Source organism: Chiloscyllium punctatum, chromosome 10 (genome assembly GCF_047496795.1).
Source record: "Chiloscyllium punctatum isolate Juve2018m chromosome 10, sChiPun1.3, whole genome shotgun sequence".
Lineage (NCBI taxonomy): Eukaryota > Metazoa > Chordata > Chondrichthyes > Orectolobiformes > Hemiscylliidae > Chiloscyllium > Chiloscyllium punctatum.
Window position 1 is genome coordinate 56,159,887 of NC_092748.1, and position 26,502 is coordinate 56,186,388.

General features: G+C 39.9%; 1 protein-coding gene across 2 annotated transcripts in view; it reads left to right on the forward strand.

Moving 5' to 3' along the window:
* The window catches only part of LOC140482177 (transcription factor Sp3-like), a 75,307-nt gene extending 50,568 nt beyond the window's left edge, over window positions 1-24,739 (forward strand). For both annotated transcript variants that reach the window (XM_072579198.1, XM_072579199.1), the window contains one exon: window positions 22,549-24,739. In XM_072579198.1, the coding sequence (XP_072435299.1) occupies window positions 22,549-22,877 (329 nt within the window). In that variant the 3' untranslated portion in view covers window positions 22,878-24,739. The remainder of the gene's footprint in view (window positions 1-22,548) is intronic.
* The last annotated feature ends 1,763 nt before the right edge of the window (window positions 24,740-26,502 follow it).

The following is a 26,502-nucleotide window of genomic DNA, read 5'->3' on the forward strand; positions in this document are numbered from 1 at the left end:
AAAGAGACCTAAGGGGGCAACTTTTTCACGCACAGGGTGGTAAATGTATGGAATGAGCTGCCAGAGGATGTGGTGGAGGCTGGTACAATTGCAACATTTAAGAGGCATTTGGATGGGTATATGAGTAGGAAGGGTATGGAGGGTTATGGGCCAGGTGCTGCCAGGTGGGACTAGATTGGGTTGGGATATCTGGTCGGCATGGATGGGTTGGACTGAAGGGTCTGTTTCCATGCTGTATATCTCTGGCTCTATGACAAATAAACGCTTGCATATATTTTCTCTATTTTCCCTTGAATTGTGGTGAATCACTCACATGGAGAGTGGACAAGTGTTGGTGATTACCTATTAACCAAGAAAACTGACTCTTGGATAGCATAATGGGTCTGGCGATCTCTTCTTTTAATTTGGATCAGATGCGAAATCTGAATCGGGCAAAAAGCCAGTTGACATCCTGGTTTATTGACACCCTTTTTCAATTAAAGAATTTTCCTTCTTTCAGCAGTAATCTTTTTTGGTTTGGTTAGTTTTTTTAGAGAAGGAAATTACATCTTGGAGTGAATACAAATACCTGGTAGCACAGATCCTAAACATTGCTAAAAATACACTAGAAATCGAAGCTTTTCATCTTGCAATTGTCGGAACCAGGATGCAAGAAACAAATTTGAAAACCAGTGCTTTTTACGCAGTATGAGAGATGGTGCTGTCATTGACTTGGCGAGAACAGCAAGAATGGTTATCTGTCTATCTTAATTCTCAACTTAAAAATGTGTTGCTGGAAAAGCGCAGCAGTTCAGGCAGCATCAAAGGAACAGGAGAATTGACGACGTTTCAGGCATAAGCCCTTCTTCAGTTTATCTTAATTCTCAAGCCAGGCAACTAGATTGATTGGTCAGGGTGTTGTCGTCTAGGGGATGCAGCATATTTTGGCTGACTCCATGATCCTTTCTTTGGAAATGATGCAGTGCATGTACAAGTTCTTTTCTGCATACATAAAACAGGGTCCTGAGTATGTATGTAGCTTCTAGCAATTGCAAATGCATCAGACTGTGAGCCCAGCTGATGATCTTAAATTTGTTTCCTGTTTAACAGTCTGGATTATTTAACAAATTATTTCTAATAACAGAATCCCATCTAATAGATATACTTTTTTTAAGGCTTGCAATTATGGGCTGGTTGAGCCCAAGTATTTTTGACTAGCTCCAAAGGGTCAACAAGGCATTTTATTGATTTAGGTCTGCCAGTGGTTGGGAAATACAGCTTAAATACTTGGCATCCTACTGGCAATAGAGCTACTGTCCCATTACTCATTGGTGTGGGAGCCATGTTTTTTTTTAATTTGGTGTGTGGCTATATATCCCAGAAACTGGCAATCCTCACAATAAAACATGACATTCTGTTAGCTTTCCTGGTTAGTTTAAATTATTAAAATCTGTACTGTGGGGAAACAAGCCATTTGGCCCAAGAAGTCCATGCTGACCCTCCGAAGAGTATCCCAACCAGAACCATTCCCCTACATTTACCCCGACTCCTGCACCTAAACTATACACTGTGGGCAACTTAGCATGGCCAGTTCACCTAACCAGCACATCTTTGGATTGTGTGAGGAAATCAGAGCACCTGGAGGAAACCCACGCAGACACTGGGAGAATGTGCAAACTCCACACACAGTCACCAGAGGCTGGAATCAAACCTTTTGGTCCCTGGTGTTATGAAGTAGCAGTGCTAACCACTGAATCCTCTTCATGTTTCACTTTTCTACCTATCTTTGTTATCAGCAAATTTAGCTACCATAACATCGGCACCTTCATCCAAATCATTTGTTTAAAATGTAAAGATTTGAGGCCTCAGCACTGACCCCTGTGGCACACTATTTGTGACATCCTGCCAGTCTGAAAAAGATACATTTATTTCAACTGTCTGCTTCCTGTTAACAAATGAATCTTCTATCCATGTAAGTGTTACCTCTTACATTGTGAGTTTTTATTTTCTGCAGTAACTTTTGATGTGACTTTATCAAATGCCTCTGGAAAGCTAAGTAGAATATATCCACTTGTTCCCTTTTGTTTACAGTATAAATAACTACAAAACTGCAATAAGTTATTAAACTTGATTTCCCTTTGACAAAACCATGGTTGTTCACCTGATTACCTTGAACTGTATCCAAGTGACCCGTTGGAACGTCTTCAATAATAGCCTCTAGCATTTTCCTGATGACAGATGTAAAGTTACTCGGCCTATAATTTCCTGCTTTTTGCTTTTCTCCCATTTTGAATAAAGTATTTGCTATTTTTCAGTCTGAAAGAATATTTTCATTAATCTAATGAGTTTTGGAAACTTAAACATTAACTATGTCGCTACTACTACTTTTAGGAACCTGGGTTGAAATCCATCAAGACTTGACAAACTCCACTTTGAAAGGGGCAAGATTTGAGGATGGCCTGATACATATCTTGAAAATTGTCAAAGGGTTTAATAGGTTAGGTATTGACATGTTGCTTCTGGTTGTGTGACTACAATGAAGTATCATAAATAATGTCACTCATAAAACAGTTGGGAAATTGGGAGATGCTGTGAGCAGCAAGTGGAAATATTGAGGTCGGCTAGCTCAGTCGGGAGAGCTTCATACTCTTAATCTTAGGGTCGTGGGCTCAAGACCCACTTTGGGCGAAGCGTTGTTTTGTGGTGGCACGGTGGCTCAGTGTTTAGCACTGCTGCCTCATAGTACCAGGGTCCCAGGTTCGATTCCAGCCTCAGGTGACTCTGGAGTTTACATTCTCCCTGTATCTGCGTGGGTTTCCTCTGGGTGCTCCGGTTTCCTCCCACAGTCCAAAGATGTGTAGGTCAGGTGAATCGGCCATGCTAAATTGCCCATTGTGTTAGGTGCATTAGTCAGAGGGAAATAGGTCTGGGTGGGTTACTCTTCGGAGAGTCAGTGTGGACTTGTTGGGCTGAAGGGCCTGTTTCCTCACTGTAGGGAATCTAATCTAATATGGAACTTATTACTAGAAGCAGAGCAGTTAGGATAACTACTGTCCGATTCAGGAGAAGACTATCTGAATCAACAGGAGGGAGAAGGACATAGAAAAATGTGATGTATTTAATTGAAGAGTTGAGGAAGCTCATGGATGAGTGCCTGCATGGGTCTGTTGGACTTAACGACTTGTGTTGGTGTAGGCACTTGGCTATTTTTACAGCTTGCATTTCTGTAGTACAGGTAAACAACTCTTAATCCGAAAAGCTCTAAAATCCAAAGGTTTTATTGTGAAGTTTTTATCTCATTAACTAGGTTATTTGGCGTGCAAACAGTTAACCCAACTTCGCACTCGCTCAATGCCTGCCATTCAGATGCGACATGGGAGGGCATGGCCCTGGCAGGCCTCGATTCTGTCTCAGGGCCAATCGTACTCACTGTTAACCTGTTGTTTTGTAAGAGTTTTTATAATTTCACTGTTGAACTGTCACTTATTCCGAAAAATTCCGAAAGCCAGTTGGTCCCAAGCGTTTGGGATAAAGGATTGTGTACCTTTTATCTTTAATATAACCAAATAATTTGTCTATGATGGAAAAAGTAAATGAATACTGAGCCAAAGTGGAAGAGTATTAAACAGTGACCAAAACCCCCCTCTAGAGGGTATTTAAGGGGGCAGCTGAGATGGGCTATTTCAGCGACTTGAGGCTAGATAGCTGATCAGATGGATGCCATCCCATGGTTGCAAATGAAGGCAGAAGGCAATGGACCCAGAAATAGATTGTTTGGGAATAGTTTCTTGCAACACAAGATGATGACAACAGTAGTAGGGGAGTAATGTCAAAATTTTGAACATGAGCTTAAGTTTGAAGTATCAGTGAAGTTCAGGGAGCAGAGTAGCCCATTGAGAACAGGTAGCAGTTTGAATGAGAGAAAATTTAGACACTTGCAGGGTTAAGTCTTGCAGCTGAACGTATTGAGAGTTTCACCAGGGACAAAGGAAGAAAAATGGGCCTTTATATCAAAGAGGAAATGGGGTCCAAATAACAAGTTGGGGTAGTGTTAATTGGATGCTACATACAGTCAATTGTCATTCAAGATTTTCTGAGGACTGTTTGAGATGTGAATGGGCAAAAATCTGGAGGAGTTCAGATGCAGTAGTGGGAAAGATAGGGTGGATCTGGAGAGTGACAGTATGCTCAAGAATTTGGAGTAGAAGCAAAAGGTGGAGGCGATTACTATTTAAGTCTTTATAGAACAAAGAGCAAAGAAAATTTACAGCCCATGAACGGGCCCTTCGGCCCCTTCACGCCTGAGCCGATCCAAATGTACTTGTTTAACCTATTGGTCAATTCCTAAGCACTTGTATCCCTCTGCTCCCTACCTACTTAAGCATCTGTCCAGGCGCATTCTTAAATGAATCTACTGTGCCTGCCATTACCATCTCTGCTGGCAAAGCGTTCCAAATACCCACCACCCTCTGTGAAGTACTTGCCGCGTGTATCCCCCTTAAACTTTCCACCTCTCACCTTGAAAGCATGACCTTTCATTATTGAATCCTTCACCCTGGGGAAAAGCTTGTCTCTATCCACCCTGTCTATACCCTTCATGATTTTGTAAACCTCAATGAGGCCCCCTGTCAATCTCATTTTTTCTAATGCAAATAATCCTAACCTACTCAACCTCTCTTCATTGCTAGCACCTTCCATACCAGGCAACATCCTCGTAAACCAGCTCTGCACCCTCTCCAAAGCGTTCACATCCTTTGGGTAGTGTGACAGCCGGAACTGTACACAGTATTCTAAATGCGGCCGAACCAACATCTTGTACAACTTTAACAGAACTTGCCAGCTCTTTTACTCAACAACCCGTCCAGTGAAGGCAAGCATACTATATGCCGCCTTGACCACTCTATCCACCTGTGCAGCAACCTTAAGGGTACAATGGACCAGTGCTCCCGAATCCCTCTGCCCATCAATTTTTCCCAAGGCTCTTCCATTCATTGTATAATTCACTCCAGAATTAGTCTTGCCTAAGTGCATCACCTCACATTTGTCTGGAATGAAATCCATCTGCCACTTTTCTGCCCAACTCTCCAGTCTGTCTATATCCTCTTGTATTCTCTGACAGTCCCTTATGCTTTCTGCTACTCCACCAATCTTCGTGTCATCTGCAACCTTGCTGATCATACCAACAGTGCCCTCTTCCAGATCGTTTATGTATATTATAAACAACAGTGGCCCCAATACTGACCCCTGTGGAACATCACTGGTCACTTTTCTCCATTTCGAGAAACTCCCTTCAACTAATCTGTCTCCTGATTGTTCAACCAGTTCTTTATCTACCTCGCTAGAACACCCTGCACATCATGTGACTTCACTTTCTCCATTAGTCTACAATGGGGAACCTTATCAAATGCCTTAGTAAAGTCCACGTATATGACCTCAATAGCCCTTCATTCATCTAACAACTTGGTCACTTCCTCGAAGAACTCTTAAGTTGGTAAGGCACGATTTCCCCTGCACAAAACCATGTTGCCTATCACTGATAAGCTCATTCTTTTCTAAGTATAAATAGATCCTATCTCTCAGTACCCTCTCCAGCAACTTCCCCACCACTGGCATCAGGCTCACAAGTCTGTAGTCTGTAATCCCCCTTCTTGTACAGGGGGACAACATGAGCAACCCTCCAGTCCTCCGGCACCTCACCTATATTTAAGGATGTCACAAAGATATCTGTCAGGGCCCCAACTATTTCCCCTCTCGCCACCCTCAGCAACATGGGATAGATCCCATCCGGTGCTGGGGATTTGTCCACCTTCATAACCTCTAGCATACACAACACATCTTCCCTACTTATGCCAACGTGATCCAGAGTAATCTAACTTCTATCTCTAATCTCAAGATTCATCATGTTCCTCTCCTCAGTGAACACTGATTCAAAGTAATCATTCAGAATCTCACCCATTCTCTCAGGTTTGGCACACCGCCTTCCTTCATTCTCTTTTAGTGAACCAATCCTTTCTCTAGTTACCCACTTGTTTCTTATGTAAGAATAAAATGCTTTGGGGTTTTCCTTAATTCTGCTTGCTAAAGCTATTTCATGACCCCTTTTAGCCCACTTGATTACTTATTTTAAGACTTGTCCTACTCTTCCGCTATTCCTCCAGGGCCCGTTCTGTTCTGAGCTGCTTAGACCTTATGTATGCTTCCCTTTTCCTCTTGGCTAGTTGTGCAATTTCTCCTCTCATCCATGGTTCACGAATCTTGCCCTTCCTATCCTTTGCCTTCAATGGGATATGCCTGTCCTGCACCATCTTTAACCTATTTTTGAAAGCCTTCCACATCTCAAATGTGGACTTCCCTTCAAATAGTGTGTCCAGTACACATTTCCCAGCTCCTGCCTAATTTTGATATAATTGGCCTTGGCCCAGTTTAGTACTCTTCCCTTAGGACCACTCTCTTCTTTATCTACAAGTACTCTAAAACTTACAGAATTGTGGTCACTGTTCCCAAAGAAATCCCCGACCGCAACTTCTACCACTTGTCCTGGCTCATTCCCCAATATCAGGTCCAATATGGCCCTTGTTGGACTATTGACATACTGCTCTAGAAAACTCTCCTGGAATCTTCTTTCAAATTTTACTCCATCCAGACCTCTGACGCCAAGTGTATCCCAATCAATGTTGGGAAAATTAAAATCTCCCATCACCACTGCCTACAGCCTCTATATTTATTCGTAATCTGTTTACCTATTTATTCTTCTACCTCACGCTCACTGTTGGGAGGTTTGTAATACAGCCCCAACAATGTAACTGCACCCTTCTTATTTCTCGGCTCCACCCATAATGCCTCACTATCCAAGACCGCCATAGTGTCCTCGTTTAGCACAGCCGTGATATCATCCCTGACCAGCAATACAACTCTGTTACTTCCCTCCCTGTCCCAATCATCATGCCCTTCCTTCAACCAACTCTCTGTAATGGCAATAATGTCATACTCCCAGGCACCAATCCAAGCCCTAAGTTCATCTGCCTTACACACTTATTACTTTTTATCTTTCACGTTTTGTGTATTAAGAACAATTTTACACTTCTGAACCGAAGGTGAAAAACAATATTTGCTCTTGAGCAGCGTATGATTTGACATCCTTCCAACCTAATCGGTTTTTACTTCAAGCTATTTTTCCTATTTCATTTGTCCCACTGTTTCATCCACACAAATCAAATTGAAATATCAACTACAGTTTCACAGGACCCTTTAAAAATTGGCTGGGAAGTGGGTTGAGTAACAAAACAGTATGAGAAAGCATGTGTTAAGGCCACAGAGAAAAATCAGTTCATTAAACAATTGCAGAAAGGTCCTGGCAAAATGGTTATGCCCATTGTTAGCATACGGATAGAAATATCATTGACAAATGTGGCATGAGTAATTGTTGCTGCTCTTGATGTCAATCTAATGTAGTAATAGTTTGTATATGCTGCAGATTGCACCATAGTCTTAAACAGAGCAGAGTGTACAAATTTACAGGAAATTATCCTTATTAGTTTATAACATGTAGATAAATTTTGGTGACTGACTCGTTAGCTTATTAGAATGTAGAACACTACAATTAATTCAATATGAATTCCTAGTTGGGGGATGGAAAATTGCAATGCAGTGAAAACTGCATGGGTTCTTGAAGACTTTCTCCTGCCTGACTGCAATGATATTCTGTATAATTATTTCATTTAAGTGTACTTGAATTCTATTTAACCAGTAATCTCATTGCAGCACATACATATGACGACTCAAAACAAAGTAGAATGTTTGAACAACATGGATCTTCACTGTTAGTGAGAGACCTTGTAGCTTATTAGTATTTCATAGTATAGTATAGAAAAACTTGGACCTGTCAAGTCAGTGTATCACCAAAACTACACTAAATCTATACGAGTCTTACTTTCCAGCATTAGGCCCATAGCATGGAATGTTATGATATTTCAAGTGCTTATCCAAGTATTTTTTTTAAAGATTGAGAGGTTACCTGCCTTAACTACTTTCCCAGGTAGTGCATTCCAGACCCTGACTACTCTCTGGCTGAAAAAAAGGTATTTTCTCAAATCTCCTTTGAGGTTTCTGGCTTGCATCATTAAAAGTAAGATCCTTTTTTTTACTGATGATTCAACAAAAGGGGAGCAGCTGCTTTCTGTCCACCCTCTTAATCTTTTATACTTTTATCAGGTCCCCCCCGCCCTTAACCTTCTCTGCTTCAAAGAAAACAAACTGTGATTATCCAGTTTCTGTTCGTACCTAAAATGCTCCATCCCACTCAACATCCTGGTGAATCTCTTCTGCACCTGCTCCAGTGTAGTTGCATCGTTCCTATAGTGTAGTGACCAGATCTCTCTCAGTATTGCAGTTGTGGCCTAAACAGTGTTCGTATAGCAGTAACATAAAGTGCTTCTAATCTGTACCATGACTGGCAAGATTCTTAAATGCTACCTTTTAACCTGCCCAGTCACCTTCAGCAATTTGTGGACAAGTATCCCAAGATCCATCTGTTCATTGGCGCTTCCTACCATTCATTGAATATTCTCTTGTTCCTTTTTTCCCCAAAGTGTACCACCTCACACTTCGCCTGGTTAAATTCCATCTGCCACTGATCTGTCCATCAGACTAATCTGTTTATATAAAGTCCTTCTTATCCTCCTCTTTCCTCATTGTAAACCACCAAGCCAATTTTTGTTATCCACGAGCTAAGCTCCCTCAATGCGCACGTCGTGCTGCGCGCCCCCCCAAAAAAAACCACCAACTCACCATACTCTCTTTGATATCACAAACAATGAGAGACCCAGAATTGATTCCTGTGGTATGTCACTGGGCACTGGCATTAGTTTCTCAAACAGCTTTCTGCCACTACTGTTTCCTGCCACTAAGCTAGTTTTGGATCCAACTTGCCAAGTTATCCTGAATCCCATGTGCTTTTATCTACTTTCAGTTTCCCTCTTGTGACTTAGTTTGTATGTATTTCAGTAAGGCCTTTGACAATGTCCAACATCCTACCCTCGTTTACACACTTAATTCCCACCTCTCAGACGTCAGCTAGACATGACCTCTGTCTGACAAAGCACTGCTTACTATCCCTGATCAAGCATTGTCTCTTTAATCGGCGTTTAGTTCTCTTCTTCAGAATCCTCTCTAGTTTCTTCCCATCTGCTTTTGAGGGGCTCACTGGTCTGTCATTCTCCTGTCGAACTCTACTACCCTTCTTCAAAGGTGGAACCCCACAAGTTGTACATCAGTCCTATGTCACACCTGCAGTAGCCAGAGAGAAATTGGAAATCTGGGTCAGGGCCCTGTGATTTCCTCTCTTGTCTCCCATAATAGGCTGGGACACAATTCATCGTGATCTGGGGCTTTGTCCATTTTAGCCTGCAAAAACTTCTAATACCTTTTCACTCGCTATATCGATCTGCTCAAGAAGTTCACACAGCATTTTCCAAAATTCTCTACCTTCATCTCCCTCCTTCTGAAGTATTTGTTTAACATGACCAATGTTCTCCGGCTTTGCATGGCATGCTTATCTTGGCTCCTAATTGGCGGCTCTATTTTTCTGATGAGTCTTTTTCCCTTGAAAGTATTGTGGAATATCTTGAGATTTTCCTTCACTTTTCCAATACTTTTCATGTCTCTTTGTTCTCCTCATTGCTTTCTAAAGATCCCCCCTCCATGGCACTTTCTATACTCTATTTGGAGTTTTGTTGGCTTCCTCCCTTTGTACCTATTACATACCTCTTCCTCCTCATTCAGTTTTGCATATTCCTAGAGATCCAAGCTCCTCTGAGCTTGTGCTCCTACATTTCACCCAAAGGAAGCATGCTGGGCATCTACTCTCCCAATTTGTCCTCCAGTTGTTTGCATACCATCTTTTTTTTCCTTTTCAAGGGAAAACTTAAAGTGTAGGTATTGTGGTTGCTATTACTAAAATGCTCCTCCACTACCACCTCGAGCACCTTACTGGCTTTGTTCCCCAGACTTGAATCCAGCATTGCAGCATCCCATGTTGGACCATCCACGTTGATATAAAAAAAACTCTCCTGAATACGTTTCAAGAAATTTGCCACCCTCTAAACCCTTTATGCTGTGATAACCCCAATTAATGTTAGGGAAATTGAAATTCCCTAATACAGTTAACCCATTTATTTTGTACACCAGTGAATTATCTACATTTCTGTTCATTAATTGTCCACTGGCTTTTCGGGGGCCTATATTGCTCTCCCATCAGACTGCTCCCTTTTTATTCCTAGGCTCTATGCACAAAACTCATTTGACCAATCCTTGAACTAATTGAATGCTCTAAGGTAATCTATTCTTCCTGAAGTAACTGACTCATTAATACTGCAACACCACACTACCTCTTTTACACCCACCCTGTCCTGCCTGAAGATCCTCTACCCCAGAATGTTGAGTTACCAGTCCTGTCCCTTCCTCAACCACCTGTCTCTGGCAACAGTGTTGCAGTTCCACAAGTCAGTCGGAGTCTCTAGCTCATCTGTTTTATCTATAATACATCTAGCATTGAAGTATGACCCATTCAACCTCACCTTAATCCCTTGAAACTTGGTATGTCTGAATTGCTCCTTTAAGTTTGTTTCTAAGGTATGCTGTGTCACCCAACAAGCAAACCCTCAAAAAAAAATTTGATTCCCTTCTCATTTTGGTGCAAACACTGCTGCTTATGGAAATCCAATGATGTAGGAATCTGAAACTTTCTCCTGTGCCAACTCTGGCCACATTCATCTGCCTTATTCTCCAATGTTTGTACTTACTGGCATGTGCTGCGTGGAGTAATCATGAAATTATAACTGTTCGAAGTTCTGCTATTTAATCTGTTGCTTATCTCCCTAAATTCTTGATGCAAGTCTTTATCCCTCATTCTAACTATGTTGTTGGTACCAATTTTGTGTTATAACACTCCCCTTCAGGATACCCTGTAGCTGCTTAATGACATCCTTGACACTGGCAACAGGCAGGCCACGCACCATCTTGGGAGTTCTTTCTGCAGCCTTAGAATGGAATATCTGTTCTGCAAACTAATAAACCCAATAGTTACTATTGCTTTTCTTCCTCACCTCCTGAATTGTCAGGCCGCTAATGATGCCAGAAGCTTGACACTGTTGGCACTTCCTTGAGAAACTAGCACACTCATCGCCTTCCAAACAGGAAAACAGAGTTGTAAACGTGAACCCAGGGAAATCATTCATTGCCTGCCTGTTCCTCTTGACTGGTGGTCACCTGTTCCTTTCTTTCCTCCAGACCATTGACCTGTGGTGCTACCACTCATCTAACCATATTATCCACATGATTCTCAGCCTTGTGATGACTGGAGATGTTATGAAACATCCACCTAAGCTCTCAAATCCAGAGCCATGATATAACTTTTAAAGGGCCAGAGGACAAAGACTAAGTGGTTGATAATTATATCTATGGTTTCTTGATCAAGTTTGAAGTCTCTGTTGCTTATCACTACGGTATATTTTAATATTGTGACGTGACATGAAGACTGTTCACCTGAACAGTATCAGCCATTCTGCATTTGCAGCATAGTAAAATTAAAACCTTCAAGGATCCTCAATAGCTACTCCAGTGGTTTCTAAGCAAACATTTGAATAATTCATTCTAGTCACTAATATTGCATATTAAACACAAGACTTCAATTTACTAAATATGCAATAACTTGAGGAAAACATTAACCATGATAATCTAATGTTTAAGCTTTTAAACACACAGCATTTGTTTCCAAACCCCAGTCACAAAGACAAAACACACAACATTTTTTTAAAAAGCTGACTTAAATAGTTTTCACGACACGTTGTTCCATAGGCATAGATGTGAGCTTGAATGCTCTTCTGGAAATATTGATCAAAGTCACTTTTTCAGTTCACTCAGGCACACCTAATAATATTTTAAACTCCGCTTTCTACTGTTCTGAAAGCTGAGGGACATGAGGCAGGGAGCTTTCAAATCTTCATTGCATGTAAGCAGCTAAATTCTCCTAGAAAACACTGTTTACAAAAACAGCTTCACCTGTGGACCATCCCTGAGACTGACAGACTCCCCTCAAGGCTTCAGTTACCATTCAACATTTGCTTGAATATACAGTATTTTCCACACTTGCTGGAACATTTCCCAGGTAATGGTCTCATAAATAGTCAACTTGTGCTATGCTTAAACACAGGGTTGCTGTGTCTGTTGGGACACTTTTAATCAAGAATCATCCTGCAATTAACCTTCAGGCCTCTTATCTCAAACGAAAGCTTGTTTGGTCTGTCCCTTTTTTTTGCCATATGCTGTTCGCCAAAATCCAAAAGTAGGCATCAACCCACAATTCCCAGTCCACAGTTCCAAACCAAAATTGGTAAAAGAATAAAAATGAACATTAGTAAGAGTTCTAACAACATCTGTGCATCACCATTTATCATGTTATAATACTTCAAAAACTCAAAGTGCCAATTTGAATGTGATTATAGATAAGTGGACAGAATGACAAAATTCAAGTAAGTGGGCAAAAACTCTTGAATTTTGTGCAGTGTAAAACAGGTTACTGATTTACTGTGAACCAACTCTATTCTTGTCTTCAATTTTACCCCACAAAACTTGTTTGCAATGCACTCCAATTCTCTGAACAAGCATTGTTCCTCATCTCACTTTGCTTTGTAGCCGAGACTTCAAATCTGTGTCCTCTTGTTCTTGATCCTTGTATAGTGGGAGCTTTCTCAATATCTACTTCCCAGAATACAGTACATAATGATTTTTGAATAGCGTCAAATCTCCTTTCAATTGTCTTTTCTCTGAGGTAAAGACTGCCATCTTCTCCAGTCTTCATAACTGAAGCTCGACCTTGCTATAGCCAGCTATTTTGGAGTGTTAATTGTGTCCTCTGCCTTTCTATCGAGTAAAATGGGTGACAGTGAGCCAATTCTTTTGTGTCAGTCTCCACTTTTGTTTTCTTGTAGTTATTGGGAGGTTTGAGAATTCTAGGCTTATGATAACCACAAAGCATTTATCAGGATGTTGCTGGGAATGGAGGGTTTGCGATTCAAAAATAAATTGGAAATACTGGGACTCTTCACCGGATTGTAGGAAATTGAAGGGTGACCTTAGAGGATTATAAGATCATGAAGGGCATTGATCAGGTGAATGACAATAAGATGGGGAAAGAGTATAAAACTAGGGGGCATATTTTTGAAGTGAAAGGAGAAAAAGTTTGAAAAGGGCACGAGGGGCAACCTTTTCATATAGTGGTTCTGTGGAATGACTGCCAGAGAAATTGGTGAAAACAAGTACAGTTAAAATGTTTAAATGACATTTGAATGCATACATGAATAGGAAAGGTTTGGAGGTGTGTGGGCCAAGTGCAGGTAGTTGGGATTTGTTTAGTTTGGGAACATGGTAGGCATGAATCGAAGGGTCTGTTTCAATGCTATATGATTCTGTTATCAGAATTGTGCCTACCTTTGGGTATGAGAATTTAAACTGCAATTTATGCATCGTGTAATAGAATTGAGATATTCAATAGTATTTAATTTCATGGCACTAAATTTTAAAGGATCCCTTCTCAGAATCTGTTGTCTCTAAAATGATTCCAGGGATTTCATTTACCATTTTTATTTTAATAGATTTTCAACCTAGAGCAAATTGCTCACAAATGTTGTGAGGCTGTCAATAGGGGCTGCTGCTACTGGGCTTTTGGGCACTTTGATTTTCTGGTGAACTTTAAAGCAGCACACAACTTCTGTAAAACTGTAGTGAAAAACAGTTTTTAAAGCAAAATTAAAATCGGAACAATCTCATTGTTCTATTTCTTTGTGATAGTCTATTGAACCTGAAGGTAAGAACTTTTTTGAACCAGATTATTGAGAGAGGCAAGAGGAGATTTCTGGGGCCTTTACCAAGATCTTTGTATCCTCACTAGCCACTGGAGAGGTCCTGGAGGATTAGTGAGTAGTTAGTGTTGTTCCTCTGTTCAAGAGGGCAATAGGAATGAACCAGGAAACTATAGACTGGTGAGTCTTGAATCTGTGGTTGGAATTCTATTGGAGAAAATTCTTTAGGGATGGGATTTACGTGCATTTGGAAAAAGCATAGCTTTGTGAGGACAGGTCCTGTCATACAAACCTGTTTGAAGGTGATTGAGGGTAGAACAGTGGACATTGTCTGTGTGGACTTTTAGTATGGTTTTCAACAAGGTCCCTCCATGGTAGGCTCACCCAGAAAATTTATGATGCATAGGATCCATGCTGATTTGGCTGTTTAGATTTAGAATTGGTTTGCCCATAGAAGGCAGAGGATAGTGGTGAAAGGGTGTTTTTCGGGTGGAGGTCTGTGACTAGTGTTCCGGAAGGTCTGTATTGGAACCTTTCGCTGTTGGTTATATATGAATGACTTGAATGAAAATGTAGATGGGTAATTAGTAAGTTTGTGAATGATACAAGGAACAGAGAAGTTGTAGATAGCTTAGAAGGTTCTCAAGGGTTCCAGCAGGCTAGAGATGAGTTGTAGATGTGGTGGAGCGGGGGGAGATAGCAGTTTGAGTTTAACCTAAGAATAAGGTGCTGCTCTTTGGGAGAACAAATTTGAAGTAAAAGTATCCAGTTAATGGCAAGACCCTGTACAACATTAATGTACAGAGGGATCTTTGGGTTCAAGTCCATAGTCCCCTGAAAGTGGCCAAGCGAGCACAGGGTGGTACAGAAGGTTTATGGCATGTTTTGGCTTTATTGGTCAGGGAATTGAGTACAAGAGTCATGTTGTAACTTTATAAGACTTTGGTTAAGCCACACTTAGAGTATTGCATTCAATTCTGGTTGCCACATTACAGCAAAGATAGGAAGGCTTTGAAGAGGGTGCAAGGAGAGGTTTGCCAGGAATGTGCCTGGATTAGAGAGCATGAGTTTTAAGAAGAGGGTAGAAAAACTTTGTTTTCTCTGGAGTTGTAGTGGCTGAAGGGAGACTTGAAAGAAGTCTATAAAATTAAGATGCACAGTTAGGGTTTACTGTCAGATACCTGCTCATCCACTAATATCATTTATTGTATCCGTTGCTCCCGATGCCTCTACATTGGGGAGACTGGACGCCTTAGCAGAGCACTTTAGGGAACATCTCCGGGATACCTGCACCAATCAACCACACCACCCTGTGGCCCAACGTTTCAACTCCCCCTCCCACTCTGCCGAGGACATGGAGGTCCTGGACCTCCTTCACTGCCGCTCCCTCACCACCAGACGCCTGGAGGAAGAACGCCTCATCTTCCGCCTCTGAACACTGCAACCCCAGGGCATCAATGTGGACTACAACAGTTTCCTCATTTCCCCTTTCCCCCACCTCGCCCCAGTTCCAAAGTTCCAGCTCAGCACTGTCCCCACGACTTGTCCGACCTGCCTATCCTCTTTTCCGCCTATCATCTTTTCCACATATCCACCACCCCACCACCCCCCCACCCCCTGACCTATCACCTTCATCTCTTCCCCCACTCACCTATTGTACTTTATGCTACTTATCACTCCACCCTTCAGGTTCTCTACCTGTATTCCTGATGAAGGGCTTTTGCCCGAAATGTTGATTTTACTGCTTGTCGGATGCTGCCTGAACTGCTGTGCTCTTCCAGCAGCACTAATTCAGAATCTGGTTTCCAGCATCTGCAGTCATTGTTTTTACCCGGTCAGATTCTTTTTCCTAGAGTTGAAATATCTAGTACTAGAGGGCATGCATTTAAGGTTGGGGCTCAAAGGAAACGTGAGGGGCAAGGTTTTCTTTGTGGTAGGAGTCTGGAATGTGCTGCCAGGATTGGTGGTGGACGCAGATATTATAGGGGCATTTAAGGGGCTTTTAGATAAGCACATGAATATGCAAGATATTGAGCGATATGGGCCAAGAGTATGCAGAAAGGATTGATTTAATTTGGCGTCACTTTCAGCATATCATCATGGGCCGAAGGGCCTGTTCCTCTGATGTACTGCTCTATATTCTACGAACCTCACTATTGATCAGACAAACACCCCCCCCCCCCCCCCCAAAACCTCTATTCCTGGTGTTTGGCACTATATGCATCCTCTTGGGTAATATAACCTATTTCTGTCACCACTTTAGTCTGACACTGGTGAGAAAGGTAATGAATGGTCTGATTTCGTTTACACACCAAGGCAAGACCAAATGTAATCTTTATATGAAATAGTGTGAGAAATGGGACTGTAGCACAAAGTGAATCTTAGATTTTGTGTCTTTTTGGAGTTTTCTTTTAGCTTGATAACAAAATTCCATAATTTGGAAAAGTGTTATTTTGAAAGTTTCTTTACTGTGTGGACGGAATCTGGAAGACACAATTGAGTCCTGCAGTGTTGTCATAAGTAGAAAGTATCATAGCAATTTGTTTCAGAAGTATGTTTTTTATTAATGTGATGTGATGGGCACTTACTGCCAATTCTAGTTGCCCTTAGGATGGTAAGATGCCTTCTTGAACAGCAGCAATCTATTTTGTGTAGAAACCCATAAGATGCTATTAGAGAGGTCCTTTGACAATGAAGGAACCATGATCTATTTCCAAGACAGGATGCCAAGTGGCTTTGAGGTGAATCTGCAGGTGTCCCCATGTATCTGGTGCCCTCTGCTTTCTCATTGGTAGTGGTCACGGGTTTAGTAGATGCAGTCTAAGAAGCCTTAGTGAATTTCTGCAGTGCATCTTGTAAGGTGGTACATACCACTGTGAGTGAGCATTGGAGATGGATATATGTCTGTCAGACTGCTTTACCCTGGTATGGTGCCAAGCTGTTGATGAGTTCATGATTTGCTTTGAAAAGTACACCTTGATTTGTGCATTGTAAGTATGGACAGGAATTAAATGCAGAGGTAAGTGTTATATGTTGAAGTAATACTTTCATTGAGTTTTGTTTAGATTTTTTTTAGATATTTTTATTAGAAATTTAACATTTTTAAAAGTTTACAAAAATGAACAAAACTCTCAAGTACAAACATTGATATACAATTAAATCTTAAATATATAATAACCAAAATTTAACAAAAGAAAAATACCGAGAAAAATAAACAAAACTCAACTAACTACTAATCTAACCTACAACTAACCAGAGTGTATATTTAAGTCTCTTACATTATTCAAATAAGAGAAAGAGAAAAAAAAAACAGCGGATAACATAGAAATTGGGTGGTGAGATGCATGCTCGGAATGTGTTAACATCCAATGGAACAAAACCCGTATTCGTGCGGGATTCCTCTCCCAAGGGGCCCTGGACCAGCCAGGTTTGTAATCTCAATTAAATAAAAGCCCTTGTTAGGATAACTGAAATATCTGTATTCATATAATTCAAGAAGGGCTGCCATATTTTATAAAATAATTTGGTCTTTCGGTACACCATATTTGTAAGGAGGTCAAGGGGAATACATTCCATAATTAATCTGTGCCGATTTGAAAGTCCAGGGGGGCCCTCAGCCACCCAGTTTACCAAAATATTTTTCCTTGCACAGAAAGAGAGAATAGAAAATAGTCTCTTCCTGTACGTGTCCAGGGAGGGAAAGTTCGAAAAGCCCAAAAGGAGAGATACGGGGTCCACTTTAATTTCCGTTCCTAAAATTTCTGTCAGGGATACTTTAGTCCAGTATCTATGGATCTTATGACAGGTCCATAGGCAATGTACAAGAATGCCCACCTCTATTTTACATTTGGGACACATTGGAGATGCCCCTGCCTTAAATTTTGCCAATCGATCCGGTGCTATATGGTCCCTATGAAGTATCTTCAGCTGGATAGCCTGAGTTCTGTTACAGATGGTGATTCTTCAGGCGTTTTCCCAAATGTCATTCCACGTTTCTATAGAGATTTCTAGTCCCAATTCCTGATCCCATGTTTTAAGCAGATTGTCCATATCTCCTGATACTTCATCATGTAGTAAATGATAAATGGTACTGATGGAGGATACCCCCATTGGTCGCAGTACTCTACATTCTCTATCTGATTTATAAAGACTATCAAATAATGTAGTCGTCTTCTGTATATAGTCTCGAATTTGGAAGTATCTATAGAGGTCTTTATTAGGTAATCCGAATTTCTGACGCAGCTGTTCAAAAGACATCAAGACCCCATCTTTAAATATGTCGCCTAGACATTAGATACCCCTGGATCTCCAGAGTTTAAAAGTGGCGTCTGTAAACCCCGGTTGGAATCCCCATGCTCCCACTATCTGCACATAGGGGGATGTTTTATGTGAGTTGCCCTCATTTTGCCGCATTATATTCCAAGCTATAATTGTATTTAGTATTATAGGATTTTTACAGTAATCCATAATGATTTTCCTCTTGTCTGAAAATAAAAGGTTAATAAGTGGGCATTTTACTTGAGATGCTTCGATGTTCAGCCAGAGTGATTGTAGATCAAACAAGACCCAATCAGCTATGTAACTTAATAAGGAACTTAACTGATATTTCCTAAAATCTGGGAAGTCCAATCCTCCCCTTACTTGTGGAAGCTGTAGCTTCTTCAGCTTAATGAGGGGCCATCTATGATTCCAGATAAAGGAACCCAACCAGCCATATAATTTACGTAGTGCCAGCCTCGGCAGCATCACCGGAAGCATTCTCATAGGGTTTGGGGACAGGGCAGGACATTCATTTCAATTAGTGCTATTCTACCCAGCCAGGAAAATGGAAGGTCTCCCCATTGCTGGAGGTCCTGCCTTATCCTTTCCAGTAAATGCACAAAGTTAGCCTTGTACAACTGACCAAATACTGGGGAATAAAAATAGCTAAATATAAGAAACCCTCCAGGGACCAACGAAAGGGAAAATGGGATCCATCCATGAAGTGGGATATCATAGCAAGGCCACCCATTGGCATAGCCTCTGATTTTGAGAAATTAATTTTATAGCCTGAGAATGTGCTAAATGTATTAATAACTTGGATTAAGCGAGGTACGGACATCAGAGGATTACTGAGGAATAGAAGAACATCATCTGCATACAGGGGAATTTTATGTTTACCTGTACCAATCCTCGGGGCCGTTATATTAGGATCAGCCAGTATAGCGTCTGCTAGTGGTTCAATTATTAACGTAAATAACAATGCCGAGAGAGGACATCCCTGACGGCAGCCCCTGCCCACACTGAAGCTATCCGAACCTAATCCATTGGTAACCAGAACTGCTTTGGGATCACTATACAATGTTGAGACCCATTTGGTAAACACCTTTCCAATGTGTAAAACAAATATGACCATGCAACCCTATCAAATGCCTTTTCCGTGTCTAATGAAACTACTACTCCTGGTATCTTTCCCTGATGGCAAGCTTGAATCATATTCAAAACCCTTCTAATATTATTGGATGATCTACAGCCCTTAATAAACCCTGTCTGATTCTCCTTTATGATATATGGCAGTACCCTTTCTAGTCTCAATGCTAACGTTTTAGAAAGGATTTTAAAATCTACATTTAGCAAGGATATTGATGTACAATCTTCTGGATCCTTTCCTTTTTTAAGGATAAGAGAGATATTTGCCTCTTTCAGCGAAGGCGGGAGACAGCCCTGACTATATGCATAGTTATACATGTCCATAAGTGGACCAGCCAATATTTCTGTAAATTCTTTTAGAATTCAGCTTGAAAACCATCTGGGCCAGGGTCTTTACCGCACTGAAGTTGCCTGATTGCATCAAGTATTTCTTGGACTGTTAGGGGAGCATTTAAGACCGATACCTGTTCTGGAGTTAGGCCCGGAAAGGTCAAATTTTTAAAAAATGATTGCATCCTCCTAGTGCTGTCTTCACAATCCTGCGATTTATATAAATCAGAATAAAATTTTCGAAAGATTGCATTAATCTTTTTATGATCATGAGTCAAAATACCCGTACTTTCCTTGATAGACGTGATAGTTTGAGGGGCCTTTTTTTTTCTTTGCAAGAAATGCTAAGTATCTACCCAGTTTGTCGCCAAATTCATATAACCTTTGTTTTGCAAATAATATTTCCCGCTTAGCCGTTTGGGTAAGCGTAGTGTTTAGAGCTGTCCTAACGATCGTAATCCTTTGCAATTTAATAATAGAAGGTCTATCAGCATATGCAGTTTCAGCTGCTTTTAAGCGAGCTTCGAGCAGACGCTGTTGTTCTCCCTTTAATTTTTTCTGGGTCGCTGAGTAGGAGATAGTCAAACCTCACGCGTAAGCTTTGATGGTCTCCCACATTATTGGGTTGCTAGCTGTACCTAAAATAATTTCTAAAAAAGTTTTAAATTCTTGAGAAAAGTACTTTACAAATTTACTGTCTTTCATTAGGAAGGGGTCCATACGCCAATGCCGAGGAGATGTCCCATTATTCCTCTCCTTAGTTTCCATATATACAGCAGCATGGTTGGAAATTACTATACTACCTATTTTACAGGATGATATGGAATTTTTTAAAAATCGAGGGGGCAAAGAACATATCAATTCTGGTATGGTATTTATGTGGATTGGAGTAAAAAGAAAAATCTCTGCCCTGTGGATGAAGACATCTCCATACATCTCGTAATCCTAATTCTTTGTTCAGATCCACCAATTGTCTAGATCTGGGAGATACTCCTGCAGTACTCTTGGGAATCCTATCTATTTCCGGATCCATAATACAATTAAAGTCTCCCCCTATAATTGTATGACGGGCACCAAGAGCCATCAATTTTGAGAAGGCTTCTGTTATAAATTTAAAGGGGTGTGCCGGGGGCAGTACAAATTTAAAATCCCATATTCTCCATTTATAAGGGTTTTAATCAGAATATATCGTCCAGATTCGTCTTTTATCTGATTTAGGATTTTGAAAGGGAAATTCTTCCGAACAAGAATAACAACCTCCCCTACTTTTTGAGCTAAAAGAAGGAAAAAAGGCCCGATCAAATCCACTCTGTCGTAATTTCAAGTGTTCTTTATCTGACAGGTGTGTCTCCTGTAGGAGAGCTATATCAACTCTTTCTTTCTTAAGATTTGATAATATTTTCTTCCTTTTGACTGGCGAATTACTCCCCTTGACATTCCAGGTGCACCACTTAACCGACTGATCAACCATAATCATCTGGGCAAATCAGAGACCCCTCTGGAGGGGAAACCCTATCCAGAACATCCCGAGCATAGAGAATATAAAATTCACAAAAATAAAGGCTCTCTAATACACTCACTATAGCATAACAAAATACTATTTCTAAATAATAAAAAAAACTTATAAGGTTTTAATATAACGAATAAGGTAACCACCTCCCCCCACGGACATTAACTAAACCCCCCCTGGCTTTATATATAGTTAAATAGAGAACAAATAAATAAATAAATCCCTCTTCCCACCCCCCAAGATAATATTAAACAGTAAGGTAAGAAAAAAAAGGGGGGGGATATAAACCGGAGTGGGGGAAAGGCAAACCAACATCCATTGTCTCTTACAATTTACCTAAGAGAGTCCAAGAATTCCTTAGCCTTTTCTGGTGATCCGAAGTTATACACGATCCTTCATGGTTAAAGCGTAGCGTAAGGTGTATTGAAATTTTAAGTCCCTTAAACACTTCTTCGCCTCATCGAATGCCTTCCTCTTTTGGACCAGAGCTGGGGAAAAGTCCTGGAATATCATGATCTTGGATCCTTTATAGATCATGGCTTAGGAATCTTTTCCAAGATTTCTAGAGGCTTCTAGGAGTATCTGCCTCTCTTTATAACTCTGCAGCCGGAACAGGACTGGGCGAGGGCACTGGTTCGAGCCGGGCCCGCGTATTGCGACCCGGTCAGCCCATTCCACCCTTACCTGGCCTGATCCAGCTTCCAGATTTAAAAGCTGTGGCAGCCACTGCTCGAGAAACGCTGTAAGCTGGCCTTCCTCTTCCCGTTCGGGAAGGCCCAGCAAACAAATATTTTTTCGACTACCTCGATTATCAAGGTCATCAATATGATTCTCTAAGGTCCGGACTCCGATCCACGGCCGATTGCGCTGTAATTTCGGAGGTCGAGGCCTTTAGCTCCACCCCTCCGACTCTGCGCTCGATTTCTTTAATGTCTCGGTCGTGCTTTTGCAGCACGGCCGAGAGTGAGTCCTATCGACTTCGGGATTCTTCAATGAAAGCGTCAATCTTCGCATCGAGTTTAGAGATCATTTCCACGAGGCTTGCCACCGTAGGTAAGTCCCCCGGGGCGGCTGCGGACGCCTCTGCTGCAGCTGGAGAGGGTGGGGGAGGGGTTCCTGCCTGTTGAGAGCTGCGGACTCCCTTCCCTTTAGTCATTTTTGCTGAAAATTAAATTGTTTAAATTTAACACTGAGCAGCTAATTAAAATAAACAGCTATTTTAAATGATTTGGTGGGGGTGGGTGACCCACTTTGCCCAAGTCTTGGGAGGAGCACTGTAGACTCCGACTTGCTGGGTCACCGCCATCTTGGATCCCCTTGTTTAGATTTTTAATTACAGAAGTGTACGGTTGCAAAGCATTCCACAAATTAATCTCATTTTATTCAGTTTGTTTCTGTATTTCCTTCCTTACAAATTATACAAATGTTTGATTCTTTATAAAAGTCTCAATTTATACCCTACAGGTGAGAAGAAGTTTGTCTGTCCAGAATGTTCCAAACGTTTTATAAGAAGTGACCATCTTTCAAAGCACATCAAAACACACCAGAACAAGAGAGCCAACCTCTCCAGCCACAACAGTGCAGCTATATCATCAATGGAAGTAACCTCTGCCTCTGATGTTGGTATCCTTACTTCAGGAGGAACTATTATGTCACCTGTAATAGCGAGTATTCAGCAGGGCCATATGGAAGCGATTGGAACTGACCATTCTGATGGTGCAAATACTGAAGAAATGTTACATAATACTGATATACAGTTAGTCACTATTGGCGGAGATGACTGTATGGACTGAAAAATGCCGTTTATAGAAAAAGCAATGTGTTCGTGATTTTATAATGGAGTAAAAAGCTAGTAAATTTTGAGCTTTTTCTGCAGTCTTTTTATCAGTGTGGTTAAAAAAAAATTCATGTATTATGGAAAAGTGACAATGTCACTAAAATGCCTTATTTTCTATGTATTTGTAATACAGTATTCATATATCTATTGAACACTGGCAATGTTGCATGTACATTTTGCAGATACTCACCACATGTAGCAATTTTTCAAAACTAGCACTCATGATAGATTATATACACAGGGAAATAGCTATGCAAGACTGATGAGGAAATCTTGAAAATTAAAAAGATTTGGGGACGATCCAGTTCAGAATGAGAAAGTATGTACATCTTGGACGCAATTTATTGTGATAAATCTCTTTTCTATTAAATTTCATAGCAATTTTCTAATTCGATGCATTGCATTTTCTGATACAAAAGCATATTTCAGCCGTAAAGGGTCACTGGTGTGCATTCTAAAAGCTGATTAGTAAACTAGCTGTTTGCCATTTAAATGTCAAAGTATGCATTTCTGTGTATCGTTAAGCTCTTTATAAAAGAGGAATATTGTAAAAAAAATGGGATCTGAAGTCTTAATCTATTTTTTCAATTTATTAAAAGCCATTTTTTTCTTGCTAAATGTTAAGGGTCATCTGCCAAATGACTGTGTTGATTGTAATTAACCTTGAAGTTTCAAAGTTAACTATTACATAAAACTTCTTTGACACATTGCAGATCCTTATGCATCTACCCTTTGTAATTTTCTATACAAATTTTTACCTTAACTATTTGTTGCGCATATATATATTCGGTTTGTATTTTTATTGTGTATTTGTTAAGGTGACAGAGGTAATGCATAACTATGTAATCTCTATCATCATTTCAGACCATAGAAATGGGGATAAAGATGCTACTATTTGACTTTTCTTTTCTTCACAAGCCCCTAGGGTGACCATTATTGCTTCCAGACGTGCAGTGCTATTAAACAATTCTGTTGCACTTTTCTCCAGCATATACCAGAGACATCTTGTGCCAGTTATATTTTTTAAAGTACTGCATCTCTTTGTTATTTGTACCCCTCTGAAATTTATTTTAACTGTCTTGTCCTTTTTTGTAATGAAATCAGATGAGCAGAATAAACATTCAGATTACAGTTTAAACCAGCTTTGAACTAACTGAAATGAATTGTGGTTTCAATATTTTCTTTGGTTCTAATCATTTTAAGGAACCACTAGTATGAAAATTTGATGTCGTGATATAGCATTATTCCTATGGTCAAGTAGTACTGTGTGCATATGGACACAGATATAGAGAAAAATGTTTATACCATTACTCCGTTGATCACTGTTTCTACTCTGAATCCAATTACCATTTAGTAAGTGATTTAATTATCTGGAACTCTCCAAAAAGCATACATTGTGCATTGTATTTCTACATAGGATTCAAAACTTTTGAGGTTTCCCCGCAGTGATATTTGCAGTTTAAGTATAGTTCCTATTATTTTCCTCACATAAGGTATGTCAACTTGCATTGGAAAAAATGGGCCTCAAACTAAGATGTGTTATGTGCAAGTGCCAACAGTTGGGGTAAAAAGTGTATGTTACATGTGAAAATATATAATGGATAGTACTGTTTTGTAGTGACCTATTGCTTTTTTTTTTACTTTTCATTAATGTTTTAAATAGATTGTTTGAGCAGTTTTCTTTGCATTTGAGATAAAATAGATCATACTCTTCTCCCTACCTCTTACCTTCCCTCCCAAAACAATTAATGTGGTATTTTAAAACAATGATGAAACTTGATTTTAAAATTCAATAAAAGATATATACATTGCCATGTGGTAATTGTGTCTAGTCTTACATGTTCCTTCAAAATGTATAAATATAAATTAAACTGCTAATAAAGTAAGATTATACTATCAACAAACTGCTGACCTTATTTAAATTTTCATCAGTATTAAAAAAAAATCAGTCTATTCTATATAATTTGCAAAGTCTACTTTTACACATAGCCTCTGCATTTTCATTTGTTCAAAGAGGGAAAGTACAAATTCTTAAAACTAGTTCCATCAGAGTTTACAAATTGCTAAACTTAGCTGTTACATTTTTAATTTAACTTCCCTTGCCAATTGCATTATCATGAGTACAGATCATTTTTGCAGTTTTTTTAGGGTAAAGTTGCATGATTCTAAGTTTCTGATTCTGTATGCTGACCATGTGAACATTAATGTCATGGTATAGTTTAAGGAGTTATAGAACTTTGTTCTTAGGTCTTTAATATCATGCCCTATGAAATATACTTATTAATGTGTATTTCTGATAGTAAAGCACCAGTACAATATCAGCTGTAAGATTTTAATACCATCTTTGTTCATTCATTCTTTAATGTCAAACATCAATTGTGCAGGTGAATGAAAAATTAAGGCTGAAAAATAGGGATTATATATTAGAAATCGTGTGCTTGTGGAATGCCATTTTAGTAATTGTCATTATCATATGGAATTTTGAGAGTACAGTTAAGTCTCAAACATTTTGGCCTAGAAGGTTAGAAGTGTAGGATTGCTCCTGTTTTAAACTCCCATACGTTATTCCAAGGAACACTGGGCAAATAAATCACAACTGAAACCAGTTACAGATAAGTCTGTACGATTTTTTTTAAAAGAACAAAGCTTTATCCTTGTCATTACTTTCAAATAATGTGGCATCATGGACCTTAATGAACTGTGGAACAATAGTATTTCCAATGGATTTTTGAAATTGATGGATTACATGGATAAGTGAAATATTGTATTTCATGTAAGAAATTAGGACAGTAACATTATTTGGAAAGTAGGAATCTAAATGGACTACAGGAGCCAAGGGATCTTGGTGTATGCTTGCTAAATGTGACACCGGTAATATGGCCACAATACATCTGGAGTGATAGAATTGAACAGTAAATAAGCTGTAATCAAAACTGGGCTAGATGACACTTTAAATATTGTGTACTGTTCCGATTTTATTATAAAAACAACAAAACCACTGGACCAGGTACAAAAACTTACTACAAGTATGATATTACAAGGTTATGCCAGGAAAGAATGAACAGGCTGAGTCTCTTGAAAAGGCATTGAGGGATGACTTGAGCAAACTTGAAAATATGCAAGATTTTAATAGGGTTGGTAGGGCTACTGTTTCCTTTTGAGACAAAAAGTTATGAACAATCAATGAGATGAGCACCAAAAATTAAATTTGGAAAAGTTCTTAACCCATTGAGTGACAAGAATATGCACTTGATATTACAAGGACCTGTTGAGATGACACTAACTTATCTAGCTTCCCCTTTGACGTTGAAGGGAATAGAGGATTATGTTAATAGTTGGATGAAGGACAAGGAGGCTTGAGTGGAAGAAAAATATAGATATGGTTAAAGACTGAAACTCCAGTACAAAAGCAATGTAATTAGGGATTGAGAAAGGTGGGAGAGGAATGACAGGGAAGCATTATTGTCTATTATTAAAAGAGGAAAATTGGATTGAGGGAAAATGTACTTAAATTGCCCCTTGAGTATTAAAAAATACTCTGGGGGAATGAAACTCACCAGTTTAAATTGTTCGATTTCAGG